The sequence below is a fragment of the Mastigoproctus giganteus genome, chromosome 8, assembly GCF_048544385.1.
Source record: "Mastigoproctus giganteus isolate SK-2022 chromosome 8, ASM4854438v1, whole genome shotgun sequence".
Classification (NCBI taxonomy): domain Eukaryota; kingdom Metazoa; phylum Arthropoda; class Arachnida; order Uropygi; family Thelyphonidae; genus Mastigoproctus; species Mastigoproctus giganteus.
In genome coordinates, this window is record NC_143582.1 from 25686766 (window position 1) to 25702214 (window position 15449).

Sequence of the window (15449 nt, forward strand, 5' to 3'; positions counted from 1 at the left end):
CAAATGTGTGTCTACCTTTGGGAAGTAGTAATTCTAGATTGCCTTATTATTTGGAAGCAATGAACTTTACATAGTTGATAATGAAGAAAACCTAGGATTAATTGTACAGTCTGATGTGAAGTTCTCTCAGAATTGCAGACTGGCTGCATGGGACATCATCCGATGTTTTATCTATGATATACAAGGAATTTTGTACATTATTTATGAAGGAAAAAAGTTCATCATTCATTACATAAAACATTGGTCAACTACACATCTTGAGTGCTACATTTGAATTTGGAGACATACTTTTAAGAAGGATGTGAATCTGCTGTAAAGAGCAACAAGGCTAGTAATTGGTATGAAGAAATATTTCTACAGAGAGAGGGAGACAGACAGACTTCAGTTTTGTGGTTTGCAGAGTCTTAAAATCAGATTGATATGGGTCCTGATTGAGATTTTTTTTTTTTTTTTTTAAAGCTTAGAAAAGTTTGAGTAAACTAAATAATTGGATTTTGATTTTTTTTTTTTTTTTTTTTGTTACATAGTCTCAAACTAGAGGATGCATACTTAAAAATTAAGGAAGGGATAATTGTAGACTAGATATATGGATTTTCTTTCGGATTCAGATTAGATTAAATTTAACCATTGAAATAACCGAACTAACCTTGTATGCTAAATAAGCTTGATTTTTTTTGCATGTATTTGCATTTATTAATACTAATATCTGTGATATTCCTGTAACACTTTGCATACAACTAGTCAGTCTACTTTGCTAGTATTGGAGGGTATATGAATACTTCTGAGACTAATATTGTTGCTTTTTTTTTTTCTTGCTTTCTCGTCCACTGGTTCCTTAGTGTCTTTTACAGGTCTTTAATGTATAGTTTAACTAGATTATTTTACATTTTCTCTGACATTTTCTTTAATAGGTAGGAATCCAGGATCAGACAAAGAATTTTACATTTGGTCAAGAATCATTAAGCACAGTAACAAATTCCTCTTCACAAAGTGATAGTGGCATGTGGTCAGAACTTAGAAGTAATGATGAATATACACCATCAGCAGTCAATAATAGTGAGTAATTATTACTTCTATTTAAATATTTGTGTTAACCATAGTGCAAGGGAGCCCCAGGCTTTTTGCTCTCACAGTATCCAATTCACCTACTATGTGTTTCACTCCTCACATAGGTACTGATCCAGCTGACCTTTGAATTTTCTCAAGCTGTCAACCCCAATTACCCTTGCTGGTAACTTATTCAAGTAATTAACAATTGGTTGAAAGAAAACTTCCTGCAGCTCATCCTTTTCCTCCATAATTTGAATTTATGGACCCTAGTTCTAGTATCATTGATAACTGTGAAAGTTTCACTGTCAGTCATTTCACTATTCCTCTCAGAGCCTTATAGAGTTTAGTGAGATCTCCATAATAACTGCAATGTAATACACCAACCGTATAATTGAAACTTTATTAAAATAGAAATAATGTTATGATATAAGACCGGATCAAATTAAAATGATAAAATAAAATACACTGATTGTACAATAAAGCAGTAAAATAATAAAATATAAAGAATAGCAATTACACTATACGGAATGATGCTATTGCACTTAATATATACATAAAGTTTCAGTTATATGGTTGGTGTATTACATTGCAGTTATTATGAATCAGAACTTTCCTAACCCCAAAGATCTATTTGAAGAATAGTGAGACCTCTTCTAATCACCCAGTCACCAAGCTTTTGTAGCCCACATATTCTAACCTTCCCTCACATGGGCACTATTTTGCAAATTTCACAGGGTATGTTGCTTGTCTTTGGACCCTTTCAAAAAACTGTCTTTTTTATAGGTGTGGTCTCCACATTTTGATACAGTAGGGAGACTGCACATAAATATTTCATTTTTTGGTAAGTCACTGCTAGATTTGATAATGACCAGTGAATTGTAAAATTTAGCACAGTTTATAAAAAAAAATCCTTAAAGAAAGACAAAGAAAAGCAATTAGCTTAATGTTTCAAATGTCCTAGGTTGGGTCCAACATTTGTAGTTTCTTCCATTTGGAACTTAGTAAACTAGGTTAATTAACCAAGTATGTAATTTTACAAAACAAAGCCACATAATGTCTTTCATTTGACACATTACAACTTAATTATTAGAGCATCCATTATGACAGCACTCAGTTTACAATGGGTCATGAATTTATTGAAAATGTGCTGAATTTAATATATAACATACATAGCCGTTGCCATATAGTTTATCCGAGGACCACATTCAGTTTCCAGAGTATAGATTTGCTCATCTAATTAGTGACATTTTTAGCTATAGTCATCTTTACATCTTTAGTTTTAGAGAATTTCTCTGAACAAATTAAATTAATTCATACTTGTTGCAAAACCATTCTCTCTCTCTCTCTCTCTCTCCCCCATCCCCGACCAAAAATAAGTCTCTCACTTTCTTTTTCTTTATTATTTTACAAACTTTTAATCATACAGAGCCTAGTGAGCTCCTGTTCTTGCACTGATTTGCTGGCTTCTTCTTTATCATATTTTAATTCATTGTTGATATTTCTATTAATGATTGGATTGACCTATGCTGTAGCTGCTATTGAGCAGAACACATTAATAGTGTTCTTCTGCACAATTTATCATTTCCAGTATATGCTTTAAAAAGAGATTTCACTCCAGTATACTGTTTTAAACAATAAATAAATAAACATGATGTTAAATGTTCTCAGCACTTAATATAAATATAGTTTGTGATACAACGTTCAATTATGAATGTTGTACCACAATGGGGGGGGCGTCAAGAATTTCCCATATTGTGAATAATTCTCTTAGATCATAGGATATCAGGTGCTTTCTCCCCTTTTTAATTGCAACTAATTTGGGTTCCGCAGCATGTCCTGTAAGTTACAAGAAATTTTCATGTTTGTCTGTCTGTCTGTCAAGTCTATTATTATCACACTATAATTATTCACTGTGTGCATTGCAATGTTCACTTCAAAATGGCATGTATAATGCCATTGGATGCATCCTGAATATTCTCTTTAGGTTTTTTTTTTGAAGACTTAATTGAACTTCAAGCAACTTTTTGTTCAGTGTAGTCTCCACAGACTACTATCCCATGATCAATTTTGGATTCCTTGTCAAAGCAACCATTATGAGAACCTATTGATCCCTGATTGAGGCAGTATCTGATTCAAGTACTTTCAGTTGTATGATATGTTGGGGTTCTGTTTTGTTGTAAAATATCCTATGTGGTCTAACACTTCTCCAGTTCAGATATGAAATGAATGTTCTGCAGTATGCTTATGTCTTTTTGGTGTACTAATAACTGAAAAAAGTGGGCTTGTTTGGATGATGGAACAGCATAATAGGCCCATCATCAATCTAGAAGATGAACTTGAGCCTCTTTAGCATAATGTGATTTTCATTATTAAAGAAATATACATTACAAGGAAAAGAACAAATAAACAGTGCACTCATCACTGAGAATTACTTTGTCCTTTTATAATGTTGTCAAATTGAACAAACTGGTGTACAATATGAACTGATGGTAGCACAATCTAGAGAAAGACATTTATGTTTTATTATTTTGAAAACAAATTTTCATAAATAAAAAAACAGATAGTATCTTTTCCTAAGTGCATACTGTGTGCCTCGATCTATAGTCTCAACTCTAGAGGCCATTATCAGTAAAAAAAAAATACAAAACTCTAACTTAAATCAGATCTGACCTGTAATTTCAGATCAGATTGATGAATGCTACTTGGAAGAGCTATTATGAAATAGTGGTATGTATTTCTTTAACAGTATTATATTAATATATATTAACAAGGTTATAAGAAAGCAGCCCAAAAGCAGTGCTGATTGTGTATGCCATATTAACCATCCTATGATGATATAGTAGCTTTGCCAGTTGACCACCTTGAAAAAATCTGAGATTTAGTCCTACTGATGGTTTTTCCTACTTGTCACTTGTTTGGAGAAGTATGGGTTTCAGAGGCTGGAGGAATCCATAAAGTTCATTTTATTTAATAAGGCTTTTAGTTAGCTTAATTCAGATGATGGGAACAAATCCCCCCCCCCCATAAATTAGTCTGGATTTTTCAGTCCATATAATGTGCAATTCTGTTCTGCCCATAAAGTTGATGTACCAAGGAACTTTCAAAAACAACATTTTAGGTTTAGTTCCTGTTGTGGATCAGGAGGAAAATTCTCTGTAAAGACTTTTTTTTTTTTTTTTTTTTTTTTTTTTTTTACTCAAGGCTATAGTATTTTATTATTATTAAAATTCACATAAAACCAGTGCATTTTCTTAATGGTAATTTGTAAACATTTGATTAAAGTGATACTTATTTCTCTGTGTATCTTTTAATTTTTTTATATAATATATGTAGAAGAGTCCTATGTATTTCTGAAATAGTTAATTCTAATTATTTTATTATAGATGATGAACATTATGGAATTCGAACAAAGCCATATTGGAAATTTGTTTGGAATTCATATTTGTTGAAACCTGTTGATCTACATCCTGATTGGATTCTGTATATTACACATGGTTTTATTGGTCAGTCTAGTATCCTTATTTTATAAATTTAACAAAAAAAAAAAAAAAACTACTCCTATGTGACACTAAAAGTAAGTTGATAAAAATCAACTTTATGTAGCGGTAATGAAATATCTGTCGTTACCTGAGTTAACATGCATGTGTCTGTAAGAATGGGAATTTACTTAGTAGTCTCAGGAAATTTCTCCAAGCTCTTTGCATTCATTATAGAGTCAGACATTTTCCTTCTTACAAAAAAAAATAATAGAGCAGTCCACACCTAAATGCAGTTTTCAAATAAGTACATTATGCAACAAAAAAAATGTCTGTTTCTATTTAACTGTTTCTTGTATGTATTTTGTATGCTGAATTGAGCAGTGTCAATATTTTGATGGCATTGAAGGTTTTTTGTTTTTGAGACATTTATGTGTTACATGTGGGTATATAAATACTGTCATATATAAGAGCTTGTAGTATTGTATAATAAGTTATTTATTTTTATTTATTTTTTTTTTTTTTTTGCATTTTGCTATTGCTATTAAACAAAGGTGTAATTTATCTCCAGGTTCATTCTGCTGTTTGTGGATATTATATAGGTCTGAAACAGGTGACTTGATGGTGCAAAGTTTTGAAGTGCATACGAAGGTTGCTGCACTATGGCCACAGATGCGGATGTGCCTAATAAATCCCCAAACAAACAAACAGCACATGAAGGCTATTTTGGAATGCTTATACATGGTCAAGACAAGATGGGGGAAACCCCTTGTGCCGTTTGACACTAAACACACTCTGATCAAGACAAGGTGTGGGCACCTCATTTCTACTGTGATTGTTGGAGGACAACATTAGAGGGACAGATTTTTGATAGTCATAAGTGCATACCTTTTTGCTATACATCAAATATGAAGAGAGCCTACAACCCATCACAATGATTGCTGCTTTTGTATGGTGGATATGTCAGAGTTTATAAAAAATATGCAGATAAAAAATGTTCAGTGTATTCAAACGTACCATCTCTCTTGCTTCCAGTGCTGCTCAATGAAGACTTGCCAATTCCCAGTCCACCTTACAGAGAGCTCTTCAGAATTAGGTGATGAAACTGTTGAATAGAATAATGGGGAATACACAATAAATGCCTGTTCAATCAAAGCACCTTAATAAGCAATAATTGGATGACTTAATGAGGGGCTCATGTCTAAGCAAATCTAGTGTATAGCCCTTAATCCTGTTTAAAAGAGTTTAATCCACTTGATTCCAGTCAGCATTAAGAATTTCTTTTTAAAATGAATTGCATGGAAATAATTTTACAGAAGGAAAAATGTTACCATTACCTGGGTAGAATTACCTATAATGTGGTAAAAAAATTTCCATACACCTTATAGCCTAATTAGACTTAAAAAAAGAATAATTGGAACTACATGCTATATTCTTTACAGATGAAAAGTATTATTGTTCACTCCAGCTATACTACAGCTATATATAGCATAATTAGATAAACAAAAAAAAAATATTTTGGATGTAAATATATATATATATATTGTATATATTGATCAGCTTGGAGCTTTGTCGTCTGACATTGTAGAGTAAGCAATTTGCTTGTTTTTGTAGAATTATAAAAGTACAAGCACTCCTCGACTTACATAATACTCGACTTCGTAAATTCGACGTTACGTAAGATTTTGCCGGCTTGTGCAAACGGAAAAAAATACAGAAACGTATTTTGCACCCCGTAGGAATAAATGGAGGTATTGTGACAATATCGTAATGTGAACCCAATAACACATTATTTTATTATTATTATTTTTTTTTTTGGTAATTCGTTCCAAGACCTCGGAAGCTGAAATTTTTGCTATATAACTAAGCCTTATATAACTAAGCCTATATAACTAATTTGCTATATAACTATCTCTATAAAAGGTCATTTTTATAATGGAAATTGTATTAGTTTTATATAAATTTATGTCAAATAAGCACAACACAAAAATCACTTTTAACTAAAGGATGTAAAAACAAAACATGCAGCCAACATGTTTACAAATGCTATTATCAGCTGAGAGGAAGGGCTCCGGCTGGAGAATGCACTACACTTTCATCATTGGCATGTGTTCTGTTATAAAAATCAATTTCGAACACCTTTGTGATATTTTCCTAAAGCACATTTTTGGAGGTCACGACCATAAAATAATAAAAACAATTTGCACTTTCCAGTTTATTGGGCTTTTCTGTTAGTGCAATCTATTATAAACGGGTAGTAAACTTGATCTTATTACATTTGTGATAATACTGATAACAGGAATTGTGTGGGTTTTTATGTTATTATGGTGAAATGTGTTTTCCCTTCACTGAAATATTCAGTCATATAAAAAACATAAATAAATTTTCAGAATCTTCTCTTCATTCCTATTTACTTACAATGATGAAGAGAAAGTGACCAATGGATAGTGCAAGTGGTGGCAGTGCTAGGAAATTAAACAAAATTGATTTAGAAATGAAGATGAGAAATTAAGTAGTTAGTTAGTTAATTCTTAATTTCTCATTAAGAATGATTAAGAAGTAAGAAGCAGGACAAAGTTTGTCATCTGTTGCACAGGAATTAGGTCTCGCTGCTTCCACAGTGAATACTATTTTAAAGGACAGTGCACATATAAAAGAACATGTTAAAAGATCAACGCATTTAAGATGAACAGTATCACAAAACAGTGTTCAAGTTGTTGTTGTTATTTGGTTTTTAGGAGCATTAGCAACTGAGGCCATGTTGCTCCGGCGATATGCGGTGGTCATTCCCTGACCTTTCCACATCCTCCATATTTGGTGGTCACGGGCTCGAACCCCGGTCTAATCAAGAAGCGTGTGCTATGCACTGCCACTCCTGCCCACCTGGCTACGGAGGTGCCGATGTTCAGGGGCTAGATGGAAGATGGAAAAGCCATTAATAATATGGATGGAAAATCAGATTCAGAAGTGAATGACCCTGAGTCTAATCTCCATTCAAGCAAAACCAAGACGTATTTATGAAGATACAGTGGCGCGTACTTATCAGCTGAAGACATTGATTCTGGCAACAGTGCTCAAGAGGTAAAACTTGCTGATATTATGCCTGTCTCCTCTCTTTTTTTTTTTGTAATTTTATAATTTTGAAATTTTTGTAATTGCATGCGTTTGTAGGCGCCTCCGTAGCCAGGTGGGAAGGAGCAGCAGTGCGTAGCACACGCTTCTTGATTAGACCGGGGTTCGAGCCCGTCACCACCAAATACGGAGGATGCGGAAAGGTCAAAGGAATGACCACCGCATATCCTGGAGCAATATGGTCTTAGTTGCTAATGCTCCTAAAAACCAAATAACAAGCATGCTTTTGTAATTTTTCCTGTGCATGAGATAAAAAAAAAATTGAATAAATAATTCTATTTACATGTTCGTCAAACAGTTTTTTGCTTCAATCAAATTCAGCAAGCATAGTTGCAAATACTATATAAGCATTTAGGGAAATTCCAACTTGCATAAAATTGACTTAAGTAGAGTTCCGCGGAACGCAACCCTTACGTAAGTCGGGAGTGGCTGTATAGACAACTTGCTATAAATAGTATTATAATTTACTATAATAATGTTTTCCTTAAGAATAATAGTTTAAAAGTTAGAATAATCTGTATTGGGATTTGATAGTTTGTGATATATTGTATAATATTTTGCAATGCAAAGTATACTTCTCACGTTGCAAAAATTCAAAAAATACACATACATATTTTCATATGATCAGTGCTTGTAAACCAGTATAAGAGAAGAATTAGAAACAAATTCTGATTTTTAAGATGCAGTGAAAATTACCCATGTATTGTTTTCTAAGTAGTAAATTATATAAGCATTTATTCCTTAAGGTGATCAGATATAAGTGTTTATGGAAGGCCATTGTATCTTACCCTTATCGCACGAAGGTCCCAGAAATTTGCTGGGACTAGGTTCTTGAAGAGGGGTGCTAACTGCAAGGTACTTGATTTTGTACATGATATACTTTATTTTTAAGTACAGTGCAACCTTGATATAATGTGCCTCTTCATACGTGTTTTTGGATTCCCCAAAACGAATTATGAAAAAAAGTAGTGTGTTCATAGAACTAGCAATTTCATATTGGAAACTAGAAAAAGTGAATACTATAGATACTCGTATCTACCGTACATCCTACTACCCTATTTCCAAGATGGAAAATTAGTAAACATTGGCTGTATGTTCTCTTTGATATATTCAATATTCAGTGGCAGAATAATTTTTTTAAACAACAGGACTCAACAGAGACTGATTACTGTAGACACCCAGTCTACAGTAATCAGTCTTTGTTGAGTCTCCCCTTGGCTAGAGATACAATAAAAGAGTATAACAGTGGAATGCTAATTACAAATAGCTACCTATGGTGTGGAATGCAGCTACCATTCGTCAAGTGCATTACATTAGTTACAAAAAAATTTTTAAACAACAGCACATGACATCCTTTCTTCAGCTAACTGATATATGGAGAAATTGTGTGACTTCACTTCGGCACTATGATAGACCAGACGGTTTGGTTTGATTTAGTTTTCTCAAAACACAGTGAATTCTAGGGCATCAAAAATAAACACATGGCAGAATTGGTAAATCAGCACTGCAGTAACCAAAATTTTTTTCTTTTGACCACCAAAAGAAAAAATTATACAGTTCAAGAAAAGTTACAAAGATTATTGAAAGAGATAAGAGTGGCAAAACAAAATGCAGTATATTTTGTGAGTGTGGAATTCCAGAAGGAATGATCTGCGGTTGGATGAAAGAGGAAGAAAAATTGGGTTAATTTGTAGACTCCATAGAAGAAGAAGTAGGCCTCAAAAGAAAGAAAACTAAACTATGTGAAAACATTGATGTGGACCAATGCTTATACAAGTTGTCTCTACTGAAGCATAGTGAAGGAGTACCAATAAATGTCGTAATTCTGAGAGCACATGCAATAAATCTGATAAGTTACTTGATGGAGATTATGACATATTTGAAGCATCTGAAGGGTGGCTTTGAATCATGGGATATCTCAGGTTAGTCTTGTAGGCAAATCTGTATTTGGTGACATTACAGCAGCAGAAGCATTTCTAGAATTTCAGCATAATGTAATTCAAGATGGTGAATTCACAGATGAACTATTGGTACAACTGTGATGAAACAGCACTGTACCCTAAACTTCTACCCAACAAATCACTGGATATTAAAAAAAGGCAGCGCGTGTACCCTGTACACACAAAAATTGTTTTATTTTATATGAAAACATCCTTGGTTTGGACGATTTTTGTATTTTTTTAATGTTTGATTTGAACGTTAATGCAGTAATCGTCCTCTATTCTCTAAGACAAATGATTGACCATCGAATTAACATTTACAGGGACATTTATAATTTGGCCCAAAATTCTGTATTGGCCAAAACCATGTCTTAGTTTTCTAATTTGCATGAATTTGTATATGAGTCGCTCGGTTTCTAAATTTGTAAATGAGTCGCTCGGTTATTAAATCCAATCTGGGCAGATGAGGTGGAATAGCAGGATAAACAAAACTGTTGCTCTTCGAAAAAGTTGGAATGGAATCATTTTTGAGAGATGGTCAACAAATATTACAAGCCTTCATAGTCGTTACATTTGCAGTTGGAAATTGTGGATGCACAATTTTACATCCTTTTCGTACCATAATCAATTACAGATATCACAAACAGCTCCAGATGTATGTTTCACAAATTATTGTTCAAATTCTTTATAGGAGTTACAGTCATGTTTGATGTTCTTGTAAATGATTTAATGCTCGATTACTGTTGAAACCTGTGGAGGATCTACAACAGGTGATTGAGCTGAAATATGATTTTGTTTCTTTTTGGATGATGCAATTGAAGGTGGTTGTTGCAGTATACTCTGTCTCTAGCTGGTGTAGAAATCAATTAAAAATCCTCAGGTATTCATTTGAACTCAAATCTTCTGGATCGAAATCTTCAGGAAGTTCTTAAATATAATTTTGCGGTGTTGATGGTCCAGCTTCTTGATGAGAAGTCAATATAGAAGGTTGATGATCAAAATCTTCAGAAGCATATTTTATTAAACTGCATTTTTTCATTCTCAATGTTTTTGAACTCATTCTTTTGTCAACATGAGAGGCTTCTTCGGTGGCTTTGAAGATTTTATTCTTGCATACTTTTCTCAATTTCGCTCAGCTGGAGTTTTAGCCACCTTCGAAATACTCTTATAGGTTGTTAACTGAAATTAGATTTGGTATTTTTACAATTCAATAGTTAGCAAAATCCATTTGCAGACTAGTATGACATCATAACCAAAAACTACTGCAAGAAGTGATTGTTGTTTGTTGAAGTGATTGTTTTATTGTTGCGTTCTTGAATCAACTGTTTAAATTTTTAAATGGTTTAATCGAAACTTGTTTACTTACGCTATTTAGAAAGTTGATGTTGATCAGAATCTTGAGAAGCAGATTTTATTAAAGTCTGCATTTTTTTTTTTCCATTCTCTATGGTTTTGAACTCGTTCCTTTTCAACATGAGAGGCTTGGCAAGAATAACTTAGTGACTGAGTTAGTATCATTTAGGAAGTGAAGTCATTTCCTTATGTTAGTATGAACTTGCTCTACCGAATCAGCATTAGTTACTGAGTTAGCATTGTTAGCTGCATTTAGGAATTGGCATCATTTAAAATCTAACAGCCACCTAATAGGAAGTGATGTCAGTTGTGTCATTTCCATAAAAAAATTTCTTTACCAATCAATTTTACTCCAGTGCCACCATAGATGTTTTCACATTGAAAGGAACCGAATAAAGCAGGCATGAAAATTAACAAAGAGAGAGAGAGCTACTGTGTTACCATATGCAAACAAGACTGGAAATCACAAGATAAAGCCATTATATATCAGTAAAAGTCAAAGTCCCTGGTGTTTCAAGCACGTCACCATGAAATCTCTACCTGTGATTTATAAAATTAGCTCCAATGCTAGAATGATGAGTGATGTTTTTGCTTCATGGTTTGAAGGTGACTTTGCACCATTGATGAGATATCACTTGCTTTCTAAAAAACTTGAAGAAAAGGTTCTGTTACTGTTGGTTCACTTCCCAGCTCATCCTTTGGCTGATGTCCTGAAATCGAAAGATGGCAAGATCAGAATTGCATTTCTGCCAAGGAACACAACTGCACTAATTTAGACCATGGTTCAGCATTATTTGAGGCTTCAAAGCCTACTATTGTGGTGAGCTACTTGCTAGTATGAAAAGCAAATAAAAATTATGGCACTGCATTCAGTCAGTATGCAAAGTAAATCTTTTGACATGACTAGTGATACCTACATCTTATATGCAATAAAAGAACTCAGAAATCCAAGTTCCAGGATTTCTGAAAACATTAACACTGAAAGACATTGCATGCAATATTGGATTAGTGTGGGAGAAAGTAAGCTCAACAGCAATTGAGAACTGCTGGGAAAAAAATAATAATTAATAAAATAAATAATAAAAAAATAAGAAATAAATAAAAAAATTAATACATAAGGTATTTATTATTAAGTAAAGTGTATTTATATTTAAAAAACTGGGGGAAAAAATTATAAAAAACTTTTTGGCTATAATGCTCTTTACTTACGATGCAGGTATTAAAGTTGTCGCCTGACACCTGCATTATATCGAGGTTTCACTGTAGTTTGTTTCCATATGTGCAATGTACATTAAAAATCATGAAGTGTTTTAGCTGTCTTGAATTAGTCTCTCTCTCTCTGTCCCTCTCCAACTTTGATGCTTACTGTATATACACTGTTATTCATCATATGATCAATGTTTGTCACTTTGAATACCTATAGGTGGCAATGAATTGCATGGAGGTGAAATTTGAAACAGTGTATTTGTATATGTACAGACATGTGGAAATGAAAAGCAAATAAAAATTATGGCACTGCATTCAGTCAGTATGCAAAGTAAATCTTTTGACATGACTAGTAATACCTACATCTTATATGCAATAAAAGGTGGTATGACCATAGTAGCAAGCAAAAGTCAACTGTGGGGGGTGGAAAACAAAGATGATTGTTTATATATTTAGTTATTGTTTTATTGTTCTTATTTTTATTTCGTTTTGTTCCCTATTATGTGTTTGTCCACTTTATTCTTATTTCCCCCACTTACGCATCTGACTTTACTTCCTAGGAGAATTCCAGATTCGTGGGAACTTCTCAATTGTGTATAATTCCCTTCGGAAAGGCTGGGTGTTCAGGAATGACAAACAACGCACACATTAATATATAACATAACATAGTTTAATTACACTTATATATACAACATAATATACAATTGAATAAAAAAACATGTAATATGCATACAAGGTTAAGTCAAGGATACCTTGCATATATTATTCTTATATTAACAATCAATATGCTATTTTCATCATTATACTCTGTGTTCTCGCCATTCTGTTACAATACACTGAAGACCAATCTTAACTTTCCTAAAGTCTCTATTTGTTATTAGTCTTTCAGTTGGACCAACAATTCTTCATTAATACAAACACTGTATTCAATTACCTATCCTTAAAACATAATCAAAACTTCTCATAGGATTCAATTATCTGTCCTTAAAACATTCAAAGTTTTTTTATATAGTTCAATTATCCTTCTAACATATTATAATCATCTGAACAACAATTTAATCTATTACTTATCTTTCGTTTCTCTTGCATTTTACAATAACCTTTTTGAATTAATTAACTCTGTTAGTATATATATAATTTACTTAAGAGATAATTTATCTATCATTTTACTTCTAGTGCTATCTCTGTTTTTCATTAATTAATCACTATACTGTTTCACTAACAGTCCTTGTTAACTTACAGTACTTACTATTATCTTTTTTCTTTCCTTTGCTTTCCGGGGTGGTTTCAAACTTCCATTTTTGGCTCACTGAGGATCTCCTTCATCTGCTTTCACCTGAATTTGCTACAGATACTTTTTTTAGGAACTCTTGGCTGCATAGGACTGGCGTTCTTTCTCCACCTTATTCGGGCTACCATCCATTCGCTGCTTCCTTCCTTCTCGTTGAGCTACTAATTTTTGGGCTTCGTTTCGTCTAATCGGCTAGCACTTTGCCTTCACCACCTGTTAGCTTCGATACAGGATCTGCTTCCTCCTGTCTGGGACATCAGAACTCGATGCCTTCATCAAAAGGGACTTCCTCCTTTCCTAAGCACTTACGCTTTCGCTGATTTTTTTATCACTCCATCCTTTTACTTTCTCTTTATTTTTGTTTTTCCTTCTTGTTAAAAACACCTTCTCAAAAAGGAAACCTCACAGACTCACCCACTTCCACTCCGGTTCTCTCTTTTTGTTCATCTCAATTTTTGTACCGCCTACATATGTCAAATCCGCCCTAGTTTTCAGTTTAACCAATCTTACTCATTTTATCAACTTTCTCTTTGTTCTTATTTGCCCGTTTTATTTTCTCAAGCTGATTCCTTATTGCTCGATCTAACTTCTTATTTTAAGAAGTTTGTAAACTTTCTCAGGCTGTCTGTACCTTTGAAGTCAGCCGCTTATAGTTATACTGTAGCAGACTAATTTCCCACGATCTAAAAACTTGCCATCACCGACAGCCAGACAGACTTAAATCTAATTCCCAGCATTTGTTCCGTTTTCGCTACCTTGTCTCTTGTCCAGGTGTCACATTAAAGAAATGTCCCGACAGCACATGGTCCACCGCACTATTGTTTACCAGAGTTGACACCTTCTACTAATAGCCTTTGCTACTGGTTTCTATTGTTTTGGTTTGCCTGTGAGAGCTGAGAGTCAGAGTGTACCTAGCTTACTAATAGCTTTTCACTTACCGCTCCCCTTGTATAGACGTTGTCTAATTTAATCCTTGCCAGTGAGGTTCACTCCCCCATATTGCCATATTATAAGTTTTACTTTAAATAAATCTCACTTTTCTATAAAATAATATTTTTGTAAGATTTTACATCTTACACAACGTGGTACTGCAAATGAAAGATTATTATTATAGCAAAAGTCAACATGGTACTGCAAATGAAAGATTATTATTAGCAGCCATATGGTGCAAGGAAGCCTGAGGCCTATGCTGCACCAAGCAAAAAAAAAAAAATTATGAGTTACTCTCTCTCTCTCTCTCTCTCTCTCTCTCTCTCTCTCTCTCTCTCTCTCTGTGTGTGTGTGTGTGTGTGTGTGTGTGTGTGTGTGTGTGTGAGAGAGAGAGAGAGTCAGAAATAGAAGGGAATCACCAAAAAAGAGAAGAATGATGATATCCAGCTCTCAGGACCCTGGGTGTGCCAAGCCCATACTCACCAGATGTGCGCCTCTGGTTGTGCTTTGTTGGTAAAGCTCTTTTACCAGAACAACACTCATGTCATGGCTGCACTTTGGGAGAACCACTGTTTAAAAAAAAAAAAAACTCAGGAAAAAGACCCTTTCTCAAAATGGAGTGCACAAATTATAAAGAAACTCAAAGAAATAAGTGCTTTGTTTTTAGCCCACTAGAAGTTGTCACCCAATTGTCACAGCTGCTATATGAATTTTCTGTTGATGATGATGGTACTACATGAAATACATGCTTCTTGGCTTGTGGTATTGCAACAGCTAGATATTCCATGAACAGTAGTAGTAGTCCTCAAATTCTGTGATCCTACTACAGTGATTTCCTTATACCATCAGTGTGTGCTGTACTGAATAACTCCATGTGATCCCCATTGTGCTATGCCAATTAATTCCACCTGATCTCTAGTAATGCACAGACTTTGCTCTGGTTTGTGGCCTTGGAGCATGTTATAGATCAATGAGGCTTATTTCCAACTTAGTGCTTGTGTGATTACCCATAAATGTTTGCTATGGAAAACACTTCAAGCTCATCAAATATATATGGCCTCTCCATAGCCA

The 15449-nt window shown here is 33.8% G+C and overlaps 1 protein-coding gene across 5 annotated transcripts in view; it reads left to right on the forward strand.

Annotated features, from left to right (window-relative positions):
• FIG4 (polyphosphoinositide phosphatase FIG4) overlaps positions 1-15449 on the forward strand; it is a 150290-nt gene that overhangs the window by 49261 nt on the left and 85580 nt on the right. For 4 of the 5 annotated variants that reach the window (XM_090379237.1, XM_090379239.1, XM_090379238.1 and 1 more), the window contains exons 8-10: positions 912-1056; positions 4434-4562; positions 8413-8513. The exons of the other annotated variant lie outside the window; for it this stretch is intronic. In XM_090379237.1, the coding sequence (XP_090235363.1) occupies positions 912-1056; positions 4434-4562; positions 8413-8513 (375 nt within the window). The remainder of the gene's footprint in view (positions 1-911; positions 1057-4433; positions 4563-8412; positions 8514-15449) is intronic. 5 annotated transcript variants of the gene reach the window in all.